The sequence below is a fragment of the Nerophis lumbriciformis genome, linkage group LG26 (genome assembly GCF_033978685.3).
Source record: "Nerophis lumbriciformis linkage group LG26, RoL_Nlum_v2.1, whole genome shotgun sequence".
In the NCBI taxonomy this organism is placed as follows: Eukaryota; Metazoa; Chordata; class Actinopteri; order Syngnathiformes; family Syngnathidae; genus Nerophis; species Nerophis lumbriciformis.
Window position 1 is genome coordinate 19376239 of NC_084573.2, and position 26262 is coordinate 19402500.

At 37.4% G+C, this 26262-nt stretch overlaps 1 protein-coding gene across 2 annotated transcripts in view; it reads left to right on the forward strand.

The window, feature by feature from the left end:
* The first annotated feature begins 557 nt into the window (after positions 1-557).
* nr2e1 (nuclear receptor subfamily 2, group E, member 1) overlaps positions 558-26262 on the forward strand; it is a 31817-nt gene continuing 6112 nt past the window's right edge. For both annotated transcript variants that reach the window (XM_061986772.2, XM_061986773.2), the window contains exons 1-5: positions 558-1090; positions 5659-5804; positions 6342-6429; positions 6735-6961; positions 18972-19118. In XM_061986772.2, coding sequence (XP_061842756.1) covers positions 1033-1090; positions 5659-5804; positions 6342-6429; positions 6735-6961; positions 18972-19118 — 666 coding nt within the window. In that variant the 5' untranslated portion in view covers positions 558-1032. The remainder of the gene's footprint in view (positions 1091-5658; positions 5805-6341; positions 6430-6734; positions 6962-18971; positions 19119-26262) is intronic.

Sequence of the window (26262 nt, forward strand, 5' to 3'; positions counted from 1 at the left end):
GCAAACTTGACAAATGGGACAGAGTAATGCATGTATGGAATACAAATAATAACATTATACAAACAGTAACAGTTATTATGACCCTAAAACTCCCTGGTCTTAATTTGCATTTATTTGCATTGCATGGGGAAAAAGTCAGCTTTCTTTATACTCATTGCGCACGCATAAACACTTTATTTATTTATTTATTTTTTTAATAACAATAGATATATATATATATAAATATATATATATATATATAATAAAATATATTTCTTTTAAATGTTAAACTGCCATGCATGTTGCAGCCTTTTGTGCAGTATTGTGCCTAATACATTGCAAAGAAGAAGGGGGGGGGGGGGTTGTGGGCAGTGCCCTGGGATCAATGAGCAAGGCACACACACACAAACACACACGCACACACACACACACACACACACTCACACACATGGTGACGTCATGCACGGAGTTTGGAGTGGAAAGCCAAGTGGATGAAGGAAGTGGAGCTCTCCACCCCCCTGACACTTCTCAATGTTAGCAGGCTTTATTTGGGCCACGGCGCAGCACAAAGTCACACCTGGCAGGACTTTACCTCCATCACCAAACCGAGTCCGGTACCGGTCCATCCATCCTGCCATCCATCCATCACAAAAAGGAGTCTCAGTTTCTCCTCCTCCTCCTCCTCCTCCTACTCCTCCTCCTTCTCCTCCTCCTGCGCACCTCCAACTTGCGCCTGTTGCGCACCGCCTGCAGCCGTCAACAGGTCACCCACGCCGGGGCTCGCCAAGGAGGTCTGAGGGGGTCCAGCCCGGTCCACCGGACTCGGAAGGAGACTTTATTGTGGACTTTAGAGAAAAAGGTTTCCGTGTAAAGAAGTTTGGCGCTCAATTTTTGGCCACCCTCGGCGCGTGCACGCAAGCCAACATCTCAACAGGAAAAAAAAGAAGTGCACGTTCAAAAATGAATATCGCGCTTTTTTAATTTATTATTATTATTTTTTTTTCAAACAGACATTTTTCACCCAAAACTTGTGTTATTTTTTGAGTATCTAAAATGAGCAAACCTGCCGGCTCAACAAGTGGCTGTTTGGATATTATCAATGTCAAATCAAGTAAGTGACACTTTTTTTTAATGTAATTTTGATTAAAAAAAAACACTTACAAAATAAAAGAGCTTATTAACATTGAAATGTAAATTTTAAAAAAAAACGTTTTTTAAGGGGACTAAAATTGTAAGTTGAAATAAAGAAAACACTGTAATTTAACAGAAAGTAAAGCTTGTTAATTGTTGAGAAAAAAAGCCAATATTTTATTTATAATTTATATTTAGACCTGCGTGCTTGCATGCACTGACATATTCATTATTAAACTATCAGATCAACTATTAAGATTAAACTATTAACTTAACTAATTAATCCCTCATCCAAATACGCACATTCATTATTGTCACAATAAATAGTGAAACTGCCAATCGGAATAAAAAAAAAAGCACACTTACTTGATTTCATTTGGCATGTCCGAAAAGGAGTAGTAAGAAGCAGATCTTGTGCAATTTCTCACACATTTGTTTTGTATAACACAAAATGCATACATGCAAAATCAATAATGAATATTGATTGATTAAATATAATACTCAATACTCAAACGTAAATATTAAATATATATATATATATATATATATATATATATATATATATATATATATATATATATATATATATATGTCGATTTAATATTAACATTACATATAATACTCAATAATCAAACGTATATATTAAATCGACATATATATATATATATATATATATATATATATATATATATATATATATATATATATATAATATATATATATATATATAATATATACATATACATAAATATATATATATATATATATATATACATATGTATAAAAATGTCGATTTAATATTTACGTTTGATTATTGAGTATTATATTTAATCAATCAATATTCATATATATATATATATATATATATATATATATATATATATATATATATATATATATATATATATATATATATATATATATATATATATATATATATAATATTTAATCAATTAATATGCATTACTGAGTTTGCATGTATGTATTTTGGGTTGTACAAAACAAATGTGTATGAAATTGCACAAGATCTGCTTCTTCCTACTCCTTTTCGGACATGCCATATGAAATCGAGTAAATGTGCTTTTTTTTAATTCCGATTGGCACTTTCACTATTTATTGTGACAATATTAATGTGCACAATCAAACATAAATATTAAATCGACATACGTATATATACATATATATATATATATATATATATATATATATATATATATATATATATACATATATATATATATATATATATATATATATATAGCCCATCCTTCTATTTTCTACCGTTTGTCCCTTATGGGGTCACATTTGAGTTATTATTTTTTTGGATGGGTGGTTATTCCCATGCTACCCTTTTGGACGGGTCACTGGTGAATCAATGAGCAGGTGGCAAAACGTCAGTGTAATTACATACACGGCTTCCACCCCCTTCCACAATAAAAGCCTGCATTTTTTTTGCCTAGATTTGAATAACAACAACAAAAATCTTCGTCATTTAAAAAAAATAAAAAAATAAAAAAATCTTAACACCAGAGTCTATTTCCATACACTCGATTTGAGTCGGTGAAACGAGTTGGTGCGCATTATTCTCATGGCGCAGTGTCACTCCCTAATCCTGGGGCCTATAGACCTGCGGGATAAAGCAGCTGTCGAGTCCCATTATGAGGGGGAGTTGGCAGCTTGTCGAGATGCAGGCAGTCAGACGAGCTTCAATGGGCCAAAATCATTAAGTTAACACTTTCCCCCTAATGTCTCCATTGTGAGGCCCCCCGGACTATTGTCTTACGGGGCCCGGTTATGACGAGGCCCACCTTTATTCTGGAAATGCGTGCACTGAATTCCCATGGTCGGAGGGCCACTGTCCACGGTGCGTGTGTGTGTATGTTTCAGTGTATGTGTGTGTGTGTGTAACTCTTGTGGGATGTTCCAGTTGTAAATATATATAAAAAAAGAGGGAACATCCTAAAGAAGTTGGAAATTAAACAAAAAACTTTGCACAAAGTGGAGAAAAAATAAAATTGACAACTTAAGTGCAACAGTAAGTCTTTTTTATCCATTTTTGTGCGTTTATTTTAAATTTTAACACCCAAATTACTAACTTGTTTTTATACCCCCCCCCCCTCCATTGTCATATTTAAAATAATAACGAACACTATTATATATGTTCTTAATTTTACCTGATTTTTCTATTTTTTCCTCTTCATAATTTTTTTTTTTTTTTTTACAAATCAACAAAGTTATAGTAAGAAATACAATAATAAGATGCAAATTCCAATATTTTTTTGTTTATGTTTTTTGTTTTTTTTTACCAATATACCAAATAAAATGACTTTGGATAAAAATATACAAAAGTAACAAAGAATTGTAATGGTTATGGTTATAATTAATTTTTGAACATGCATACAGTTCCCTTGGGGGGGAAAATACTATATGCTTTAAAATGCATACAGTTAAACATGCATTCAGTTCCAATATGTTACGTCACAAAGTTCCAGTTTCTCATTATATGTCTGAAAAGGAGTAGGAAGAAGCACAGTTTATTTAATCCTATACCCCTTTTCCATTGCATAGCAACATAAAACTTCACACACACACACACACACACACACACACACACACACACACACACACACACACGCGCACACACACACACACACACACACCCACACACACACACACACACACACACACACACACACACACACAAACACACACACACACACACACACACACACACACTTATACTAATAAGAGTACAATTATTTAGTGTAAATATGCAACAATAAATACACAAAAAGTGGAAGGGAAATATTGATGAACTCTAGTTGTCAATTTTCTTATTTTTTATTCACTTTAGATGTTTTTTTGTTGGGGTAATAAATAAACAGATATGTAAAAATGCCAATTTTAAAAGGTGTTTATCTTTTGTAATGACTATGGAGAAATAATACAAAATGTGCATATACATTAGTATTAAAATGGCAGGAAAAAGTGCTAAAAATATGAAAAAACAAAACAAAACATATTGGTGGACATTTTAGGTGTCATTGTTCTTATTTGTTCTCTACTTTATATGTTTTTTTAGAATGAAACAAATATTTATACGAATAAGACGACACTTATTTAGTGTAAATACTGTATGCAACAATAGATAAACAAAAAGTGGAAAAAAAAGTGGAGGGGAAATATTGATGAACTTTAGTTGTCAATTTTTCTTATTTTTTTATTCACTTTAGATGTTTTTTGTTGTTGTAATACATAAACAGATATGTAAAAAATGCCACTTTTAAAAGGTGTTTATATTTTGTAATGACCATGGAGAAATAATACAAAATGTACATATACATTAGTATTAAAATGGCAGGGAAAAGTGCTAACAATATGGAAAAAAAACCCCAAACATAAGCATATTGGTGCACATTTTAGGTGTCATTTAAGAATAAAATATATATAATTAAAAATGCAATATTAATGTAATGGTGTGTATTTTTATTTGAAGTTAGTATGGAGAATTAATTTTAAAAAGTAAATATAAATTAGTGTTAAAATGGCAGGAAAAAGTGCTAAAAAAAATATCCAAAATAAACATACAGGTGCACATTTTAGTAATCATTTTTCTTATTTGTTCTCTACTTTATATATTTTTTTAAGAATAAAATAAATATAATTAGAAATGCAATATTATTGTAATAGTGTGTATTTTTATTTTAAGTTATCATGGAGAACGAATTAAAAAAAGGAAATATAAATTAGTGTTAAAATGGCAGAAAACTGTGCGAAAAAATATCGGGGGGGGAAAAAACATACAGGTGCACATTTTAGTGATCTTATTTGTTACTTTATATGTTTCTTTTAAGAATATAATACATATAATTAAAACATGCACCAGTGCTGCAATGATGTTTATCTTATAGGTAGAATTTTGAAAAATAAATATAAATACTGAAAATATGAAAGAAAATCATGGTGCACATTATTATTTGTTCTCTACCTGATATGTATGTTAAGAATAGAATAACATTTAAAAAAAAATGCAGTAATAATGGTGTTTGTCCTTTTTAATTTACTACGAGAGGTATACAATTGATGGATGGATGGAAATAAGTTTTAAAAGTAAATATAATTTAGTGTTAAAATGTCTGAAAAAGTGCTAAAAAGATGGGGAAAAAATGCAAAGTGAAAGAAAAATAGGTGAACTTAAAGTTTGTTCATGAATAAACGGACGTAGAACAAAACAACGTTGTTATAATAGAGGGGAAACAAATATTTTATTGAGTTTAAAATAAAAAAAAAGTCATAAAAATATTAATTAACCGTCTGATAGTGGAGTAAAAATAATGGTAAAAATGTTTGATGAATAAAAGTCAATTAGTTTGGTGTTTTTCATTATTATTATAGAATGACGTCATAGAGAAAGTGTGAAGAACTATTTCAATGAGTTAAAAAAAAAAAGTTGAGGGGGTGGATCTGCATTAAAAACTTTTTTTTATTTTTTTTTTATTTGCATGAACTTTTCAAAACAACGGATATTTATCATGACTCTTCCCTCAGGTCGCATCTTGGACATCCCGTGCAAGGTGTGCGGGGACCGCAGCTCGGGCAAACATTACGGCGTCTACGCCTGTGACGGGTGCTCGGGCTTCTTCAAGAGGAGCATCCGCAGGAACAGAACTTACGTCTGCAAGTCCGGTTCCCAGGTGAGCGCCCCCCCCCCCCCCCCCCCCCCACCTACCCCCACCCCCCAAAAAATAAAAAATAAAACAGTCGCCCTCCATTTATTCGTCGTGTTGTAAAACAAAAAAGCGCGCAAAAACAGGTGCACACATGCGTGGCGCGCTTTCTCGCAGCCGTCCCTGAACGCCTCACACCTGCAAACGACGCGGGTGTGAAACGGCTTGACTACGGTGTGTGGTAATGCATCATCAGGTGTAATCCAATCTAATGTGATGAAAGTGAAAGTGAAAGTGAGGATTCGAGGAGCGGAGGGCGGGATAGTACTTATCACCCACCCCAGCCCCCCACCCCCCTCCCCACGCCCCCTTCCTCTTGTTGGAAGGTCGATAAATACATGATGATTTTTTTTTTTCACCTAGAAATTGGCCTCCTGGGAAGATAAGGAGCTTTGAATGATGATGCTATTAAATAACCGTGTGTGTGTGTGTGTGTGTGTGTGTGTGTGTGTGTGTGTGTGTGTGTGTGTGTGTGTGTGTGTGTGTGTGTGCGTGTGCGTGCAGGGTGGGTGTCCTGTGGACAAAACCCACAGGAACCAATGCAGAGCGTGCCGTTTGAAAAAGTGCCTGGAAGTGAACATGAATAAAGACGGTAAATATGTTTACGTTTGTTTACAAAATATACGTGTGCATTAAAAAAAAAAAAACAGCAACAAAAAAAAACCGGGGGAAACATTTTTATTGCAAATTCACAGCCAAGTATTGGCTAATTGTTGCGTCACTAATAATTGCAGTGTAATAATTTGTTGTCAATTTTGATTACTGTAAAAAAAAAATATTGGATTTTTTTTGCATGTTTTTTTCCCCACAACGAATAAGGCGCAAATTTATAGAGAGAGCATTTTTGGAGGTGATTTTATTTTGAAAATCCATACTTATTGCTGTGCCGTTTTACAGCCGTTCAGCACGAAAGAGGACCCCGCACGTCCACCATCAGAAAACAGGTGGCCCTGTACTTCCGAGGTCACAAGGAGGTCAACGGATCGTCTGCGCATTTCCCGGGATCCTCTCTGCCGGGGCCGCCCTTCTTCGCCGCCGTCACGCAATTGGAGCCTCACGGTTTGGAGATGGCCGGCACGCCGGAGAGACAGGCCATCGTGAGCCTGGCGCAGCCGACCCCGAAGGTTAGTTTTCCCCGCCGGATGACTGAATTTGTCAAACGGGTTCCGTCTAGGTCAGGGGTCGGCAACCCAAAACGTTGAAAGAGCCATATTGGACCAAAAATACAACAAATAAATCTGAAAAGCCGTACATAAGTACAAACCCTGTTTTCATATGAGTTGGGAAATTGTGTTAGATGTAAATATAAACGGAATACAATGATTTGCAAATCCTTTTCAACCCATATTCAATTGAATGCACTACAAAGACAAGATATTTGATGTTCAAACTCATAAACTTTAGTTGGGAAAGGGCAAGTTCACCACTGTGTTACATCACCTTTTCTTTTAACAACACACAATAAACAATTGGGAACTGAGGAAACTAATTGTTGAAGCTTTGAAAGTGGAATTCTTTCCCATTCTTGTTTTATGTAGAGCTTCAGTCGTTCAACAGTCCGGGGTCTCCCCTGTCGTATTTTACGCTTCATAATGCGCCACACATTTTCGATGGGAGACAGGTCTGGACTGCAAGCGGGCCAGGAAAGTACCCGCATTCTTTTTTTACGAAGCCACGCTGTTGTAACACGTGCTGAATGTGGCTTGGCATTGTCTTGCTGAAATAAGCAGGGGCGTCCATGAAAAAAGACCGCGCTTAGATGGCAGCATATGTTGTTCCAAAACCTGTATCTACCTTTCAGCATTAATGGTGCCTTCACAGATGTGTAAGTTACCCATGCCTTGGGCACTAATGCACCCCCATACCATCACAGATGCTGGCTTTTGAACTTTGCGTCGATAACAGTCTGGATAGTTCGCTTCCCCTTTGGTCCGGATGACACGATGTCGAATATTTCCAAAAACAATTTGAAATGTGGACTCGTCAGACCACAGAACACGTTTCCACTTTGCATGAGTCCATTTTAGATGATCTCGGGCCCAGAGAAGCCGGCGGCGTTTCTGGATGTTGTTGATAAATGGCTTTGGCTTTGCATAGTAGAGCTTTAACGTGCACTTACAGATGTAGCGACGAACTGTATTTAGTGACAGTGGTTTTCTGAAGTGTTCCTGAGCCCATGTGGTGATATCCTTTAGAGATTGATGTCGGTTTTTGATACAGTGCCGTCTGAGGGATCGAAGGTCACGGTCATTCAAAGTTGGTTTCCGTCCATGCCGCTTACGTGGAGTGATTTCTCCAGATTCTCTGAACCTTTTGATGATATTATGGACCGTAGATGTTGAAATCCCTAAATTTCTTGCAATTGCACTTTGAGAAACGTTGTTCTTAAACTGTTTGACTATTTGCTCATGCAGTTGTGGACAAAGGGGTGTACCTCGCCCCACCCTTTCTTGTAAAAGACTGAGCATTTTTTGGGAAGCTGTTTTTATACCCAATCATGGCACCCACCCGTTCCCAATTAGCCTGCACACCTGTGGAATGTTCCAAATAAGTGTTTGATGAGCATTCCTCAACTTTATCAGTATTTATTGCCACCTTTCCCAACTTCTTTGTCACGTGTTGCTGGCATCAAATGATAAATTATTGGCAAAAAAAAAAAGTTTATCAGTTTGAACGTCAAATATGTTGTTTTTGTAGCATATTCAACTGAATATGGGTTGAAAATGATTTGCAAATCATTGTATTCCGTTTATATTTATATCTAACACAATTTCCCAACTCATATGAAAACGGGGTTTGTATATAATGAAGACAACAAATGACGTAAGTGTCTATATTAGCTATAATAGCCTACTATCAAAATGACTGTGTTACAGGCTGAAGCAAATCTTCGTTGACAGAAATGTTGAAATGTAATATTTATTCTACACATTTTTACAATATTGGAAAACATTAGTAAACAATCAGAGGTTACTCAGAGGGTGAGATAACTCCTGGAAATTACTGGCTTTTAAAGGCCAAAGGTATAGATTATTTTATTGAATTAATCACAATATTTGGCAAGCTAGGTAATGTTTGCTGTGGTCTGCAACAACATGGCACACCAACAGCTATCTGAAATACAGCCAATATTACATACCGATAAAGTGTCACGAGACATGCAAAACTAAATTATATACAAAGAGGATAAAAGTAAAGGATTATTAAATGAGCTCAAATATACCTACAAACAAGGCATAATGATGCAATATGTACATACAGCTAGCCTAAATAGCATGTTAGCATTGATTAGCTTGCAGTCATGCACTGACCAAATATGCCTGATTAGCACTCAACACAAGTCAATAACATCAACAAAGCGCACCTTTGTGCATTCACGCACAGCATGAAAGTCTTAATGGACAAAATGAGACAAAGAAGAAGTGGAAGATTTTACATGTAAACAAACTGTTGCGTCACAGTCCACACTATGGTGAGTTCAAGAACCGACGAAATTAGTAGGACAAAACGATGTTCACCGAATGCTCTCATCAGTGAAGCATACACACAAACATACTAAACAGTGGGCTTTCTAACAATTGGGAAGGTTTGTGTCATGTTTGTCCTCAGACAAAAAACATACTCAAACAAAAACATTATTTTTCCCCCCATCTTTTTCCATTTTCAATCCTTTTTTAAAAATGCTTCAGGGAGCCACTAAGGTGGCGCTAAAGAGCTACTGTTCAAACTGTATGTAATGTGACAGTGACCAAAGATATCAAACATACTTCTTAATGAATACTTAGGCCTACTACGCAACTGTATTTTAATTTCGGTCTTTATAGTGTTTTCTGAGGTGGTACTGGGTAAAAATATTTGGGAAATGATGTAAAGTTAAAGTTAAAGTTAAAGTGCCAATGATTGTCACACACACACTAGGTGTGGTGAAATTATTCTCTGCATTTGACCCATCACCCTTGATCACCCCCTGGGAGGTGAGGGGAGCAGTGAGCAGCAGCGGTGGCCACGCCCGGGAATCATTTTTGGTGATTTAACCCCCAATTCCAACCCTTGATGCTGAGTGCCAAGCAGGGAGGCAATGGGTCCCATTTTTATAGTCTTTGGTATGACCCGGCCGGGATTTGAACTCACAACCTACCGATCTCAGGGCGGACACTCTAACCACTAGGCCACTGAGTAAACAAAGTCATCAAGATTAAGGATACCATGGAATATATCTCTGTTTTTTTTTTAGTAATCCATTTCAAAAAGCTATTTTTTCCATGTAAATCCAATTAGAGTAATCCCTGATTTATAGCTGTTAATTGGTTCCGGACATAAATTAATTACCGCGAGAGGCATCATTAATTATAAATCAAATATTTCCATAGCTAAAGCATAAACAACTGTTAACTAACTTCTAAAAAACACAAATAACGTTATGAGAGCCCTTTAACATGAAACAACACAATATTTCTAATACAGTAATGCGGCCTGAGCCAATCAGTGGCCACGATACTGAACAGCGTGACCCGATTGGTTTGGTCTCATCACTACAGTAGTATTGATGTTTTCAGTTCATTTCACCATTCTTATGTTTGAAAACGCTTAATTTAGGACCAATAGATTGTAGACTACGTCTTTAAAAAGAAAAAAAAAATCTGCAATGTGGGGGAAGCTGCAATATTTGAAGCGCAATTTGGCTAGGGACGACTGTATACCTTTACATGTGAAATACATATAAATGAGGAAGGAATTGATAAGTAAATATTTTTTCAAGTTCATTCTCGATTGCCGTAGTGTTTCTCACTATTTTTTTTTTTTTTTTTCAAAGTGCTGGCACTTACAACTTTGTTTGGCCCCATGATGGATTTTTTTTTTTTTTTTTTTTGCAATACAGTCATCACAATGTGTGATTCTTTGTTTGGACACCTGTTTCCATGGAATGAGCTAGATCAGGGGTCTCAAACCTTATTGTGTCACCCTTTACTTAACTTCATACTTTACTGTAATTGTGTCCCGCACACCCTGGGGGGCTAATAATTAAATATATTATGGCAATCTTGAATTCGGTAACACTTTAGTATGGGGAACATATGAACCATTAATTAGTTGCTTATTAACATGCAAATTAGTAACATATTGGCTGTTAATCAGTCATTATTAAATACTTATTAAGTACATAAGTACTTATTAAGTACTTATTAAGTACTTATTAATGCATTATTCTGCATGGCCTTATTATACAACCAGTAAGCCATTAACTAAGAGTCTTCCCTAACCCTAACCCTAACCCTATCCCCAACCCTAACCCTGACGCTGACCCTAACCCTATGTTAATGAGCAACTAATTAATGGTTCATATGTTCCCCATACTTAAGCGTTACTTTGAATTCCACTCGAACTATTACTAAGGTAAAGCACAAACATGACAAATGACAAACACACAAAGAGCAACTACCTGTAAGCAAGCAGAATTGCCTCTAATCATCTCAACAGTGCCTAAATATATGGTTTTAACATTCAGTTTCACAGTCATAATATTTTAAGGCATTTATAACTCATTTTCATGGTGGGCCACTTCGCATATACCCTCAACGGGCCACTTGTAACTGCGAAACATAAAAGTATAATCGCCACACCATGTTTTATTTATTACCTTGAATTTTGTGTGGCAACAAACTGATATTTCAAAAATGAGGAGGAAAAAAAATGCCTGGAATAGCTTTATTCATGAAATAATATTGAGTTAAAAACAAGTGCGGTTGGATGCGGCTCAATTTTTCTGTCATAATAGCACCCCCCGCGACCCCAAAAGGGACAAGTGGTAGAAAACGGATGGATGGAATTGAAACAGGTTAAGAAATGTTGCTGAAAAACCTTAGTGAGACACATTTCCAATTTTTTTAATGGCCCGACGCATATTGTAAAAAAATACTTATAAAACAAACACATAATGTGGAATAAAAGAGCAAATAGGTGTAAAATAATGGGGAAAAGTTGACGTGTTATTGCTAAAAACTTGGGTTGCACAATGTGTTTTTTTGCTAAGCCAATACCGATACAGATAACTTCCTGATTCTCAAGAACAATAGCAAAAACTGATTGACTTATTTATATCCGTAATTATTTTTAATGTAGTTTGTGCACTGGCTTCAGAGCAACTTGTCGAGCAGTTGGTGTTTCAGTTGGCTGACAAGGCTCGATGTGTTGAAGCACGATGACGTTTGCACAAAATTTGGTGCAAATAGCACGCGCATTGTCTTCCGCAATGTTTTTTTTAAATGAGCTCCGGGGACATTTACGACATAAGTATGAGAAAAGAAGCGCTTAATTTGCTCACCCTAACCCGCCTACAGCACAAAACGGGTAATCTCACCTCTTTTGAGCTTTTCAATTCAATTCAATTCAATTTTTTTTAAATCACATGACTGGAGCTAATTTTCGGATTATCATATTAATCGGTGTAACATCAAAATTCCTCATATCACCATCATAATTATCCGTCTGATATTTATCAAACAGCCCTACTAATAACACAAAGCTGACATGAAGGCTGTTTTATTTTTCCTGAACAAAACATCGATATATTGTTTTGGCTTTGAAAATTCAATATACCAAAACGGTCGCCTCATCTGTAGATGTTTCAGTGTGCGGCCCCCAGAGGAAAAAGTATGGACATAAAAATCACATAGCATTTTTTTCACAGTGAACTGCTGTAATCCAAAATATACAAAATAAATGGCCGTAAAAATGACGAGACCCTTACATTTCACAGCGATGAACTGTTATTTCACAGTAAAATACGGTGTAGTCCTCTGTAATATCATAACAAATGACTATAAATCCAAACTGCTTTGTCTCCTAAGGGGTTCCGTAGAACACTTATGCTGGCAAAACGAGAGAGTAAACATCAATAAAATTACAATTGTGACGTTACAGTATATAGTTGTAATTTTGTTTAATTACATTTAAAATTACTGCTGTGAAATGACAGCACTTGGCTGTAACTATCTAGAAAAGCACCGCTCTGCATCAACGGTGAATTACTGTAAAGTTATTTCACGGTAAATGTTACTGTGAAAGTAATGCTGTTATTAGCCATCTTTAGTTTATAAGGCTTAACAAATACTGATATGTTGAAAACAGCTAGAGAGTAAGCAAATGTTTAACATATTTTTTGTATGACTATAAAAAGAGGATAGAGAGTTTAAATAAAGAGCTGCTCTCAGTGAGTGTATGGCACAATCACTGGCTGTATTGACACTGCGCTGATACCATTTTGCTGTTTCATAATGGTCACCTGACATCTACTAGATTTAAAAAGCCATTACATTTGACCTGCAAATAGTTAGCAAATTGCTGTAATTTAATTTTTTTTTTAATTAAAAAAATCTGCAGAGAAAGCAATACAACATTCACAACACTGGTCAATCAGCCAAATAGCAAACAGGAAAAGAAGAACACTTTCCTTATTGGGTGCTATAAGATTGTCGTTTGGACGGTAAGGACTAAAAAGTCCTAAAATATTTAAATGGGTAAAACCCTGCAACAGCAAATTCTTAATTTTTAAAACTTTTTTTTTCCTAGAATACATTCAACTTCAGTTCAGGTAAAAAAAAAAAGGAAATGTCTATTCATTTTTATTATTTTGACCCTTTAAGTACCCAGTGAATCCAAAATGTCACTTTTTTAAATGTAGGGAAAACACATCAAATGAGTGATATTCAATTTGGTATGGCTGGGTTTGTTTTCTCTGTATATCAGATGAGTAACCCAGCAGGGACAAGACATTGATGCAACGTTGATTATACAAACATGTCCTTTCATACAGACTTTGAAACAACGTTACAAAACTGTTGCATTTGTAAATTGAGACAACGTTGGTGTCGAACGTTGTTTGATCTGCTTTGTTGGTTGGGAAATGACCAAAATTCAAAGGTCAAATCAACGTCAGAACCCAACATTGATTGAACGTTGTCAAAAAGCATGTTGTTTCAAGGTTGTGTTTGTGTTGTAGAATACTGGTTGGGAAATGACCTAAATTCAAAGGTCAACTCAGCATTAGAACCCAACATTAATTAAACGTCGTCAAAAAGCATGTTGTTTCAATGTTGCATTTGTGTTGTAGAATACTGGTTGGGAAATGACCAAATTTCAAAGGTCAAATCAACGTCAGAACCCAACATTGATTGAACGTCGTCAAAAAACATGCTGTTTCAAGGTTGTGTTTGTGTTGTAGAATATTGGTTGGGAAATGACCAAAATTCAGTGGTCAAATCAACGTCAGAATCCGACATTGATTAAGCGTTGTCAAAAAGCATGTTGTTTCAACATTGTATTTATGTTGTAGAATATTGGTTGGGAAATGACCAAAATTCCATGGTTAGATCAACGTCATAACCCAACGTTGATTGAACTTGTCAAAAAACATGTTTCAATGTTGTATTTGTGTTGTAGAATATTGGTTGGGAAATGACCAACATTCAATGGTCAACTCAACGTCAGACCCCAACATGTACTGAACGTCGTCAAAAAACATGCTGTTTCAAGGTTGTGTTTGTGTTGTAGAATATTGGTTGGGAAGTGACCAAAATTCAATGGTCAAATCAACGTCAGAACCCAACATTGATTGAACGTTGCCAAAAAGCATGATGTTTCAATGTTATGTTTGAGTTGCTCAACATCAAGACCTAATTCAAGAAGTTCTCAACGTTGTTTTAATGTCTTGTGCTGCTGGGAACACAGGTTCTTTTTTTAATTTTACAATTCACTCCATTTATAAACACATTTTCATCCCCACTGTCATCAAACAACATCAACATGCATTTCCGAATTTTGGCCTTTATCTTGAAAAAAAAAAGAAGCATTTGTCGCTTTTACTGTGAAAAAAGGTGCATATAATGGAGCTCAATGGGGATATTTCTGTTCCGACTGTGAGGTATTGGGTTGAAATTAACTCCAGGAATATGATTGACCTCGGAAGACATTTTAAAATGTATTTTTAAAATTTAACATGAAAAACACTAAACTAACTAAAAATTATAACAAATTATGACCAAAAATAAGCAAGAAAAAAAGCCCCCAAAGTAGTCAAAGGGTTAAAGTGTCCTATCATTTTTATTTTAGTGTTCAAATAGGTTTACCTTTTTTGTACGTTTTTCGAGTGTTTTAATGATAAAGGCAAAACGAGAGTTGCACCTGTGGTTTATGTGACTAACTTCCTGTTGTAAACACCTTTGTGACTATAGATCAGTCCCCCGTTCTAAGAGAGCACAACTTTTAGGGTCAATGTACACAACTGGATATCTTAGTTGCCCAGACACTGATGTGTTTCCGCAAGTTTAGATTGGAGTATGTCATTTCCAGTGGCGGGCCGTGCGTTTCCCACCTAGGCCTTCAGTCATGTGCGATTTCAAAATGATTACCTCTCAAAATACCATAATTTATGTCACCACCTGACCATTGCTGGATAAATACTATACAGGAACACATTTACGCACTACTGCTCATTGAAATACATCAACAGTGTACAAAACGGGTTATTTTCTGGCGCATTTAAAAATCAATAAACCCTGTCAAAATGAAAATTGCAAAAAAGCATATTACCGTATTTTTCGGATTATAAATCGCAGTTTTTTTTTCATAGTTTTCATAGTTTTCATAGTTTGCGATTTATACTCTGGAGCGACTTATGTGTGAAATTATTAACACATTACCGTAAAATATCAAATAACATTATTTATCTCATTCACGTAAGAGACAAGGCGTATATAAGCAATTGTCACACACACACGTCAACCAATAAAAATTTGGCGGGGGCGGGTCATGGCACAAGTGCATTGTGAAAAAAAAGATGCTACCTGCTACTACTTCCGTACCTATGAAAATTGATCATTTCAACATTGGCGGTAACTTATAAAAACTGAGAGGGGCTGAACAAAAATGGCACCGAAAAGGAAATCATATACTGCAGGTTCCAAGCTGGAAGTAGTGAAATATGCAGCTGTTGTTCACTATTCTTTATTTATTTTAAATTGCCTTTCAAATGTCTATTCTTGGTGTTGGATTTGATCAAATGAATTTCCCCAAAAAATGCGACTTATATTTGTCTTTTTCCTTCTTTATTATGCATTTTCGGCCGGTGCGATTTATACTCCGGAGCAATGTTCCCTCTAATTTTTCATGTGTGAGCAAACGCAAAAACTCCCTGAGCATTCAGCGGAGCCCATGTGAGCAACATAAGACGTGCACACTGTGGCTACACCAGCAGCACACCTGTCCCAAACCTGACTAAATAACAAGTTCAATCTCCATCTATCCATCCATTTTCTACCGCTTGTCCCTTTCGGGGTCGCGGGGGGTGCTGGAGCCTATCTCAGCTGCATTCGGGCGGAAGGCGGGGTACACCCTGGACAAGTCCCCACCTCATCGCAGGGCCAACACAGATGGACAGACAATATTCTCTTATTATTATAATCAAATGACAGCAGTTATTTCCATGAGGTTATTTTCTAATATAAGTGTTTAGGCCCACTTACAATGACAATAACAAAAAATATTGTTTTTCATGAACTGTGTACTTGTATTGTTTGTCTGGGTGGAGGTCCTGCTTTGGAAATAATGTGTACCCCTTTCGGACATTGCATTTAGTTCCCATTAAAACATTCACATGTTGCACAATGAGATGTAAGCAGGGAATCATGTGTACATTCCTGCAACTTCCTGTTTGTAAAAAATATATTTTTATTAGTATTTATTTAATATACTAACAGCATTTCATGATTAATATTTATAAATTAAGATTCCTAATAAATGACACTAGAATAAGCACACATTTGATTGGTAAATCATAGTGTAACGACCTGGAATGACACTTTATGTGTGGTGTTAGAGTTGTCCGACTTTTTGTGTGGCTGTAAACACATCACTGGCTAAGTGCCATATGTGCATGTGTTGGCACAAGTGAGAAAGAGCGAGGCGGCTGCTGTTGATATAACACAGTTGCTGGTTTGTACTGCAGAAAATGACCAGTTTTGCTAGATATAATTTTTTTTACTAATGTTTTGGTGATGTGTTTATGGCCGACAATCAAGAGTTTTGCTCAGTAAAGTGATGGATGGAATTCATGTCCTCAAAGCGTCTAGACAGACGTTACAATATTTGAACAATGATGACGAAAACTGTTTTCTCTGTCATGTCCGTGTGTGGAAAATTGTTATGCGCTTATATATTTTTTTTGATTTTGTGCGTGGCATAGATTTGCCGTGCGCAGAGGACACTTGAGCAGTGCGCAATTGCACAGGCGCGCACCTTAGAGGGAACGTTGCTCCGGAGCGATTTATAATCCGAAAAATATGGTAAACGTGACAAAAATATTTGAACTCACAATTTGTAGCACCCATTCGACGACATATAGCCCCTCGTAGTCGGTTGATTCGAGCATTTCCCCATATCATCGGCGACATCGTCTCACTAGATGTAGTTTTGTCTTTAAATATCCTTCTTGAAAATGGCATTGCAAATATATATCTGCCACCTAATCAACATGTTGCTCTCCTTCTTTGTGGGTCAACACTTCCTGCTTCCTGCTAAGTTGCAACTTGTGATTGGATACTCACTTTGGAATGACAAGTGAGTATCCAATCAAAGTCTCGTTAACATCAGGCTACTTAGAGAGGCTACTGTCAACAACTTGTGATCTGATTGGATATCGCAATTGTCTATCAACTCTATGCGTTCTCAAATTCATCCGCTAACAGTCCTGGTGAGTATCCAATCACATAACGCGTAAATGTCACGTTCAACCTTAGGCCATCTAGAAGGTCTTACTGACAACAACTCGTGACCTGATTGGCTATCGCAACTGTCTATCAACTGTATGTCCCCGATTGCACAGACGCCCACATTGTTGATTCTGAAGGCCCGGGCAGATTTGGTACAGCATGGCAACATAAGCGAGCTGAATTCTGATTGGATACAAACTAAAACTAAAAACAACAGCGCTGGAAGGAGCATAATATGACATGAAGAGAATATGAATACTTTTAGATATTTAGGGAAAGTAAATTAAAATGTACTTTTATCTTTAATTATGATCATGATTTCTGGTTATGTTAGGCCCAATACTGGTAATTTTTTAACAGGGTAAAACGTTGATGTCTCTTGTGTTCATGTTAGCATTTAAGATAGCTAGCCATCCATTAGCGCGCTAGCTTGCTTCGCCAGTAAATGAGTAGCATGAGTAGCAAAATGTGGTCATCAGTCGTGGTTTTTACGATCATTTTAGAGACTTAGACTTCCTTTTATTGTCATTCCAATTTGAACTTTACAGTACAGATAAGAAGGACATTTTGTTGCATTAGCTCGTAATAGTGCAGGATAAAAGAGCAATATGCAATAGGCATGGTGTTCTTGGGATTAAAGGCCTCACCTTTTCTCCTCCAAATATATTGCTGGGTATTGTGGCCAAACAGCTAAATTTGTGTTTCATCTGACACCACATGGACAAAGATAAAACCTTCTGGAGGAAAGTTCTGTGGTCTGATGAAACCAAAATTGAGCTGTTTGGCCACAATACCCAGCAACATGTTTGGAAGAGAAAAGGTGAGGCCTTTAATCCCAGGAACACCATACCTACCGTCAAGCATGGTGGTGGTAGTATTATGCTCTGGGCCTGTTTTGCTGCCAATGGAACTGGTGCTTTACAGAGAGTAAATGGGACAATGAAAGAGGAGGATTACCTCCAAATTCTTCAGGACAACCTAAAATCATCAGCCCGGAGGTTGGGTGTTCCAACAGGACAATGACCCCAAACACACGTCAAAAGTGGTAAAGGAAACTCATCCTGTTCGCGGGCCTGATCCGGCCCGTGGGCCGCACATTTGACACCCCTGGTTTAAAGTTCAATATTTAGTGGGCATTTGCGTTTTTAAAATCGGATCGTAATTTTTCCCTCCAGGGTTAGAAGTTGAAATTCTTGCCCAGATTTAGCCAGTGTGAGGCACAAATCCGCCAATTAGATTTCTCACTGCAAATCTGCCGCAAGCAAGACTAATCATAAAACCAGGTGCCGTGGCTTGGAATTTGACCTTTGCTGTGTACAATGAGCCCGGCTGTTCACAAAAGCGCTGACAACGTTTGTGTCTCCTCCAGTACCCCCACGAGGTCAACGGCACCCCTATGTACCTGTACGAGGTGGCCACTGAGTCGGTGTGCGAATCGGCGGCCCGCCTTCTCTTCATGAGCATCAAGTGGGCGAAAAGCGTGCCCGCCTTCTCCACGCTCCCCCTATCCGACCAGGTACGTTCAAGAGTTTAACCACACGTGACGGGAATTAAGGGAAGGGGATTAAGGAGCGTGCTTAACCTTGGAGGCCCGGGGGAGTTCAAACATGATCCCTTTAGTGGACATAAGTCGAGGGACTGTGCAATGCACCTTATTGACACAAGTATTACCAAGTGATCTACAATTGACACCTTTACCGTAATCTGCTATTAAATAGCAGCTTTTTTCTAATTAAAAAAAGAACGCATGTGACTTATAACCTGTACACAGTGCACTTTTTCAACATTTTGTCATGTTACAGCCTTATTTCAAAATGGGGGGTGGGGGGAAATGGTCCTCAAAATTCTACACACAATACCCCATAATGACAATGTGAAAAAGTTTCTTTTTTTTTTTTAGAAATGTTTGCAAAACTAAAAACATGTCCATATGTATTCACAGCTTTCGTTCAATACTTAGGTAAGCAATTACAGCCTCAAGTTGTTTTGAATACGACGTCACAAGCTTGGTACAACTGTCTTTGATGTGTAAGTTACCCATGCTTTGGGCACTAGTACAACCCCATACTTTTGCACGTGCAGAATGTGGCTTGGCATTGTCTTGCTGAAATAAGCAGGGGCGTCCATGAAAAAGACGTTGCTTGGATGGCAACATATGTTGATCCAAAACCTGTATGTACCTTTTCTGCATTAATGGTGCCTTCACAGATGTGTAAGTTACCCATGCCTTGGGCACGAATATACCTCCGTACCATCACAGATGCTGGCCTTTGAACTTTTGAACCTATAACAGTCCGGATGGTTCTTTTCCTATTCGGTCGGGAGGACACGACATCCAGTTTCCAAAAACAATATGAAATGTGGTCTCGTCAGACCAGAGAACACTTTTCCACTTTGCATCAGTCCATTAAAGTTAAACTCGGGCCCAGCAAAGCCGGCGGCGTTTCTGGGTGTTGTTGATAAATGGCTTTCGCTTTGCATAGTACAGTTTTAACTTGTACTTACAGGTGTAGCGACAAACTGTAGTTACTGACAGTGGTTTTCTGAAGTGTTCCTGAGCCTATGTGGTGATATCCTTTACACACGGATGTCGCTTTTTGATGCAGTACCGCCTGAGGGATCGAAGGTCACAAGCATTCAATGTGGGTTTTCTTACGTGCAGTGATTTCTCCTGATTCTCTGAACCTTTTGATGATATTACAGACCTTAGATGGTGAAATCCCAAAATTCCTTGCAATAGCTGGTTAAGAAATGTTTTTCTTGAACTGTTGGACAATTTGCTCACGCATTTGTTTACAAAGTGGTGACCCTCGCCCCATCCTTGTTTGTGAATGACTGAGCATTTCATGGAAGCTGCTTTTATACCCAGTCATGGCACCCACCTGTTCCGAATTAGCCTGTTCACCTGTGGGATGTTCCAAATAAGTGTTTGATGAGCATTCCTCAACTTTCTCAGTCTTTTTTGCCACTTGTGCCAGCTTTTTTGAAACATGTTGCAGGCATCAACTTCCAAATGAGCTAATATTTGCAAAAAATAACAAAGTTTCCCAGTTTGAACGTCTTGTCTTTGTAGTCTATTCAAATGAATATAAGTTGAAAAGGATTTGCAAATCATTGTATTCTGTTATTTACGATTTACACAACGTGCCAACATCACTGGTTTTGGGGTTTGTACTTAAATATGATAATAATATGACAATCTGTCAAGTTCTTTTTTACCTCAGTGGATAATAGCCATCATAATAATATGTAATTTCTAATATGATTATGTTATCATTAGTGCAGCCCAATAAAGGGTTAAGTTTCCCCCTGTTTTTTAAAACTAGTGACGCCTTTGTTTTTAACTTTAATCTAGGGTCTTTGAACGCACCACAGTTATGGGCAATGAGATCCAAAGTGAATCTTGTACATACCTTTCTCCAATGCTATTTATGTCCTTTTTTATATATGTTACATATTTAAATGGCAAAAAACACATCTTCAAACTTAACAAAAACCCAGTTTTTCTTGGGGGCCCAAGTACAAGGTCCCCACTTACCCCCCACAAGTGGAAAATAACAGTTACAAAAGTAGTGCAACTTCCAATTCAGTCTTTTGCTAAATGTTATTAATATTTGCAACTTGCTCAAAGTTACATTTTTGAATAAAAAAAATATCAAAACGTTTCTTGTTCTTGGTTGATGAAAAAGCGCATGTATGTGAAAAGTACTAATAGTGGAAAAAGCGCATGTATGTGAAAAGTACTGATAGTGGAAAAAGCGCATGTAAAATGTCAATTCATGAACGACAGGATTTTACCGCAAACGTATTCCTAGCTGCTTTCTGCTCCATCACCGACAGGAATATAATTATATAATAAGCATAATTCCCTGCACAAATTCCACTAACTCGTTTTGTAAAGCACAGGTACTGGGTTTGAATCCCAGTCGGGGATGATTTTAGAAGGTTAGTACATTTTTGTTTTACTGATGTTGAAATAGTTTGGGTTTTTTCTGCACTAAAACAATTATTTACTAAACCATTTATTTCCCATGACTTCGTTTTAGTACAAGACATTAATCGAGTCGAATTCTAGTTTTGTAAAAAAAAAAGTTTAAAAACAAAACCAAAAAATATATATATATGTCAGTGGCGGGCCGTGCGTTTCCCACCTAGGCCTTTAGTGATGGCCGACTTCAATGATTACCTCTCAAAATACCATCATTTATGTCACCACATGACCATTGCTGGAGAAATATCATACAGGAACACATTTATGCACTACCGGTCATTAAATCCCATCAACAGTGTACAAAACCGGTTATTTTCTGGCGCATTTAAAAATCAATAAACCCGCATCGGCAATTAAAACATATCTTATGTGGTAGTGTCAAAATGAAAATGGCAGAAAACATATTAAACGTGGAAAAATAAATAAATAAAATATTTGAACTCACGATTTGTAGCACCCATTCGACGCCGTATAAGCCAGTGGTACCCCTCGTAGTCGATTCGAGTGGAAGTGGCGAGCATTTCCTCATTTCATCGCCCACATTGTCTAACAACATGTAGTTTCTCTTTAAATATCCTTCTTGAAAATGGCATTGCAGATATATATCTGCCACCTAATCAACATGTTGCTCTCCTTCTTTGTGGGTCAACACTTCCTGCTTCCTGCTAAGTTGCAACTTGTGATTGGATACTCACTTTGGAATGACAAGTGAGTCTCCAATCACAGTCTCGTTAACATCAGGCTACTTAGAGAGGCTACTGTCAACAACTTGTGATCTGATTGGCTATCGCAACTGTCTATCAACAGTATGTGTTCTCAAATTCATCCGCTAACAGTCCCAATGAGTATCCAATCACAGGACACGTGAATGTCACGTTCAACCTTAGGCCATCTAGACGGCCTTACTGACAACAACTCGTGATCTGATTGGCTATGGCAATTGTCTATCAACTGTATGTCCCCGTTCACTTACAGTGCACAGACGCCTGCATTGTTGATTCTGAAGGCCTCGGGCAGATTTGGTACAGCATGGCAACATAAGCTAGCTGAATTCTGATTGGATACAAACCCTAACCTAAAAACAACAGCGCTGGAAGGAGCATAATATGACATGAAGAGAATATGAATACTTTTAGCTATTTAGGGAAATTAAATTAAAAAAAATACTTTTATCTTTAATTATGATCATGATTTCTGGTTGTGTTAGGCCAGCAGAGAAGGCCTTGCTGGCCCTGACGGCACACTACTGATATAAAAAAATAAACATATATATATATATATATACAAACCCCGTTTCCATATGAGTCGGGAAATTGTGTTAGATGTAAATATAAACGGAATACAATGATTTGCAAATCATTTTCAACCCATATTCAATTGAATATGTTATAAAGACAACATATTTGATGTTCAAACTGATAAACATTTTTTTTTTTGCAAATAATCATTAACTTTAGAATTTGATGCCAGCAACACGTGACAAAGAAATTGGGAAAGGTGGCAATAAATACTGATAAAGTTGAGGAATGCTCATCAAACACTTATTTGGAACATCCCACAGGTGAACAGGCAAATTGGGAACAGGTGGGTGCCATGATTGGGTATAAAAGTAGATTCCATGAAATGCTCAGTCATTCACAAACAAGGATGGAGCGAGGGTCACCACTTTGTCAACAAATGCGTGAGCAAATTGTTGAACAGTTTAAGAAAAACCTTTCTCTACCAGCTATTGCAAGGAATTTAGGGATTTCACCATCTACGGTCCATAATATCATCAAAGGGTTCAGAGAATCTGGAGAAATCACTGCACGTAAGCAGCTAAGCCCGTGACTTTAGATCCCTCAGGCTGTACTGCATCAACAAGCGACATCAGTGTGTAAAGGATATCACCACATTGGCTCAGGAACACTTCAGAAACCCACTGTCAGTAACTACAGTTGGTCGCTACATCTGTAAGTGCAAGTTAAAACTCTCCTATGCAAGGCGAAAACACCCAGAAACGCAGTCGGCTTCGCTGGGCCTGAGCTCATCTAAGATGGACTGATACAAAGTGGAAAAGTGCTTTGTGGTCTGACGAGTCCACATTTCAAATTGTTTTTGGAAGCTGTGGACGTCGTGTCCTCCGGACCAAAGAGGAAAAGAACCATCCGGATTGTAATAGGTGCAAAGTTGAAAAGCCAGCATGTGTGATGGTATGGGGGTGTATTAGTGCCCAAGACATGGGTAACTTACACATCTGTGAAGGCGCCATTAATGCTGAAAGGTACATACAGGTTTTGTAGCAACATATGTTGCCACCCAAGCAACGTTACCATGGACGCCCCTGCCTATTTCAGCAAGACAATGCCAAGCCACATGTTACATCAACGTGGCTTCATAGTAAAAGAGTGCGGGTACTAGACTGGCCTGCCTGTAGTCCAGACCTGTCTCCCATTGAAAATGTGTGGCGCATTATGAAGCCTAAAATACCACAACGGAGACCCCCGGACTGTTGAACAACTTAACCTGTACATCAAGCAAGAATGGGAAAGAATTCCACCTGAGAAGCTTAAAAATGTGTCTCCTCAGTTCCCAAACGTTAAAAGGAAAGGTGATGTAACATGCCCTTTCCCAACTACTTTGGCACGTGTTGCAGATATGAAATTCTAAGTTAATTATTATTTGCAAAAAAAAAATAAAGTTTATGAGTTTGAACATCAAATATCTTGTCTTTGTAGTGCATTCAATTAAATATGGGTTGAAAAGGATTTGCAAATCATAGTATTCCGTTTATATTTACATCTAACACAATTTCCCAACTCATATGGAAACGGGGTTTGTATATATATATATATATATATATATATATATATATTTATTTATTTATATATATATATAGTCAAGGTTTCTGTGGTTTATTCGTTATACAGTGCACAACAAACACAGAGGCTATTTCATCCGTACAAGCCTGTTTCGCAGGTTTCCCTGCTTTTCAGGGGATTTCATATTACATTTATTTTATATTATAAAATCTCCTGAAGAGCAGGGAAACCTGCGAAACAGGCTTGTAGGGAGGAAATAGTCTCTGTGTTTTAGGTCTGGGCTCTAGCCCAAACACATATTAATTCATCAGTGTTTATCACCTTATTTATCAAAGTGCTTTCACTCGCAACTTTGGATCCCGGATTCCGCGGAATGATAGTTGGTTACGCGCAATGTTTTGTCATACGATAACAGAAACAATGTACGAAAAATTTGGCGCAAATTTTTCTTGAAAACCGAGGTACCGGTGTCTTCAGTAGGACTTAGGTCTGGGCTCTAGCCCAAACACACATTTGAGTTCATCAGCGTTCATCATCTTTTTTTTTTTTTTATCAAAGTGCTTTCATTCGCAACTTTGGACCCTGGATTACACGGAATGATACATAGACAAGTTTGTTACGCGCAATGTTTGGTCGCATGATAACAGAAACAATGTACGAAAGATTTTGCGCAAATTCCCGTTAAAAGCCGAGGTACCAGTGTCTTCCATTGGTTTTATGTCTGGGCTCTAGCACAAACACACATTTGAATTCATCAGCGTTTACCGCCTTTTTTTTTTTTATCAAAGTGCTTTCACTCATAACTTTGCACCCTGGATTCCGCGGAATGATACACGAACAAGTTTGTTACGCGCATAAATTCCTGTTAAAAGCCGAGGTACCAGTGTCTTCCATTGGTTTTAGGTCTGGGCTCTAGCCCAAGCACATATTTTAATTCATCAGAATTTATCACCTTCTTTTTTTAAATCAAAATGCTTTCATTCGCAATTTTGGACCCTGCATTCCGCAGAATTACAGTTTGCTACGTGCAATGTTTGGTCGCACGATAACAGAAAAAATTTGCCAAAAATTGGGCGCAAATGTTTGTTGAAAACCGAGGACCCAGTGTCTTTGATAGGACTTAGGTCTGGGCTCTAGCCCAAACACATATTTGAATTAATCAGCGTTTACCACCTTTTTAAAAAAAAAATCAAAGTGCTTTCACTCGCAGTTTTGCACCCTGGATTCCGCGGAATGATAATTTGTTACGCGCAATGTTTGATCGTACGATAACAGACCCAATGTACGAAAAATTTGGCGCAAATGTTTGTTGAAAACCGAGGACTTAGGTCTGGGCTCTAGCCCAAACAGACATTTTCTCCTCGTATGGCAATTTTTTGTTGATTTTGACGTAGGTTTGGTCGCACGATAACAGAAACAACGTACAAAAAATTTGCAAATGTTTGTTGAAAACCGAGGTATCAGAGTCTTCAGTAGGACTTAGGTCTTCACCAGCGTTTACCACCTGTTTTTGTTAATCAAAGTGCTCTATCTCGCAACTTTGGACCCTGGATCCCACGGAATGATAGGGTTAGGGTTACGTGTAATGTGCTTTCACTCGCAGTTTTGCACCCTGGATTCCGCGGAATGATAATTTGTTACGTGTAATGTTTGGTCGCACGATAACAGAAACAATGTATGAAAAAATTGGCGCAAATGTTTGTTGAAAACCGAGGACTTAGGTCTGGGCTCCAGCCCAAACAGACATTTTCTCCTGGTATGGCCATTTTTTTGTTGATTTTCATGTATGATTGGTTTTAATTGTGATGCTGAAAGAAACTTCAGAGCTAGTAAACATTTTTTGGGCACCTTTGGGAGGACCACAGTCA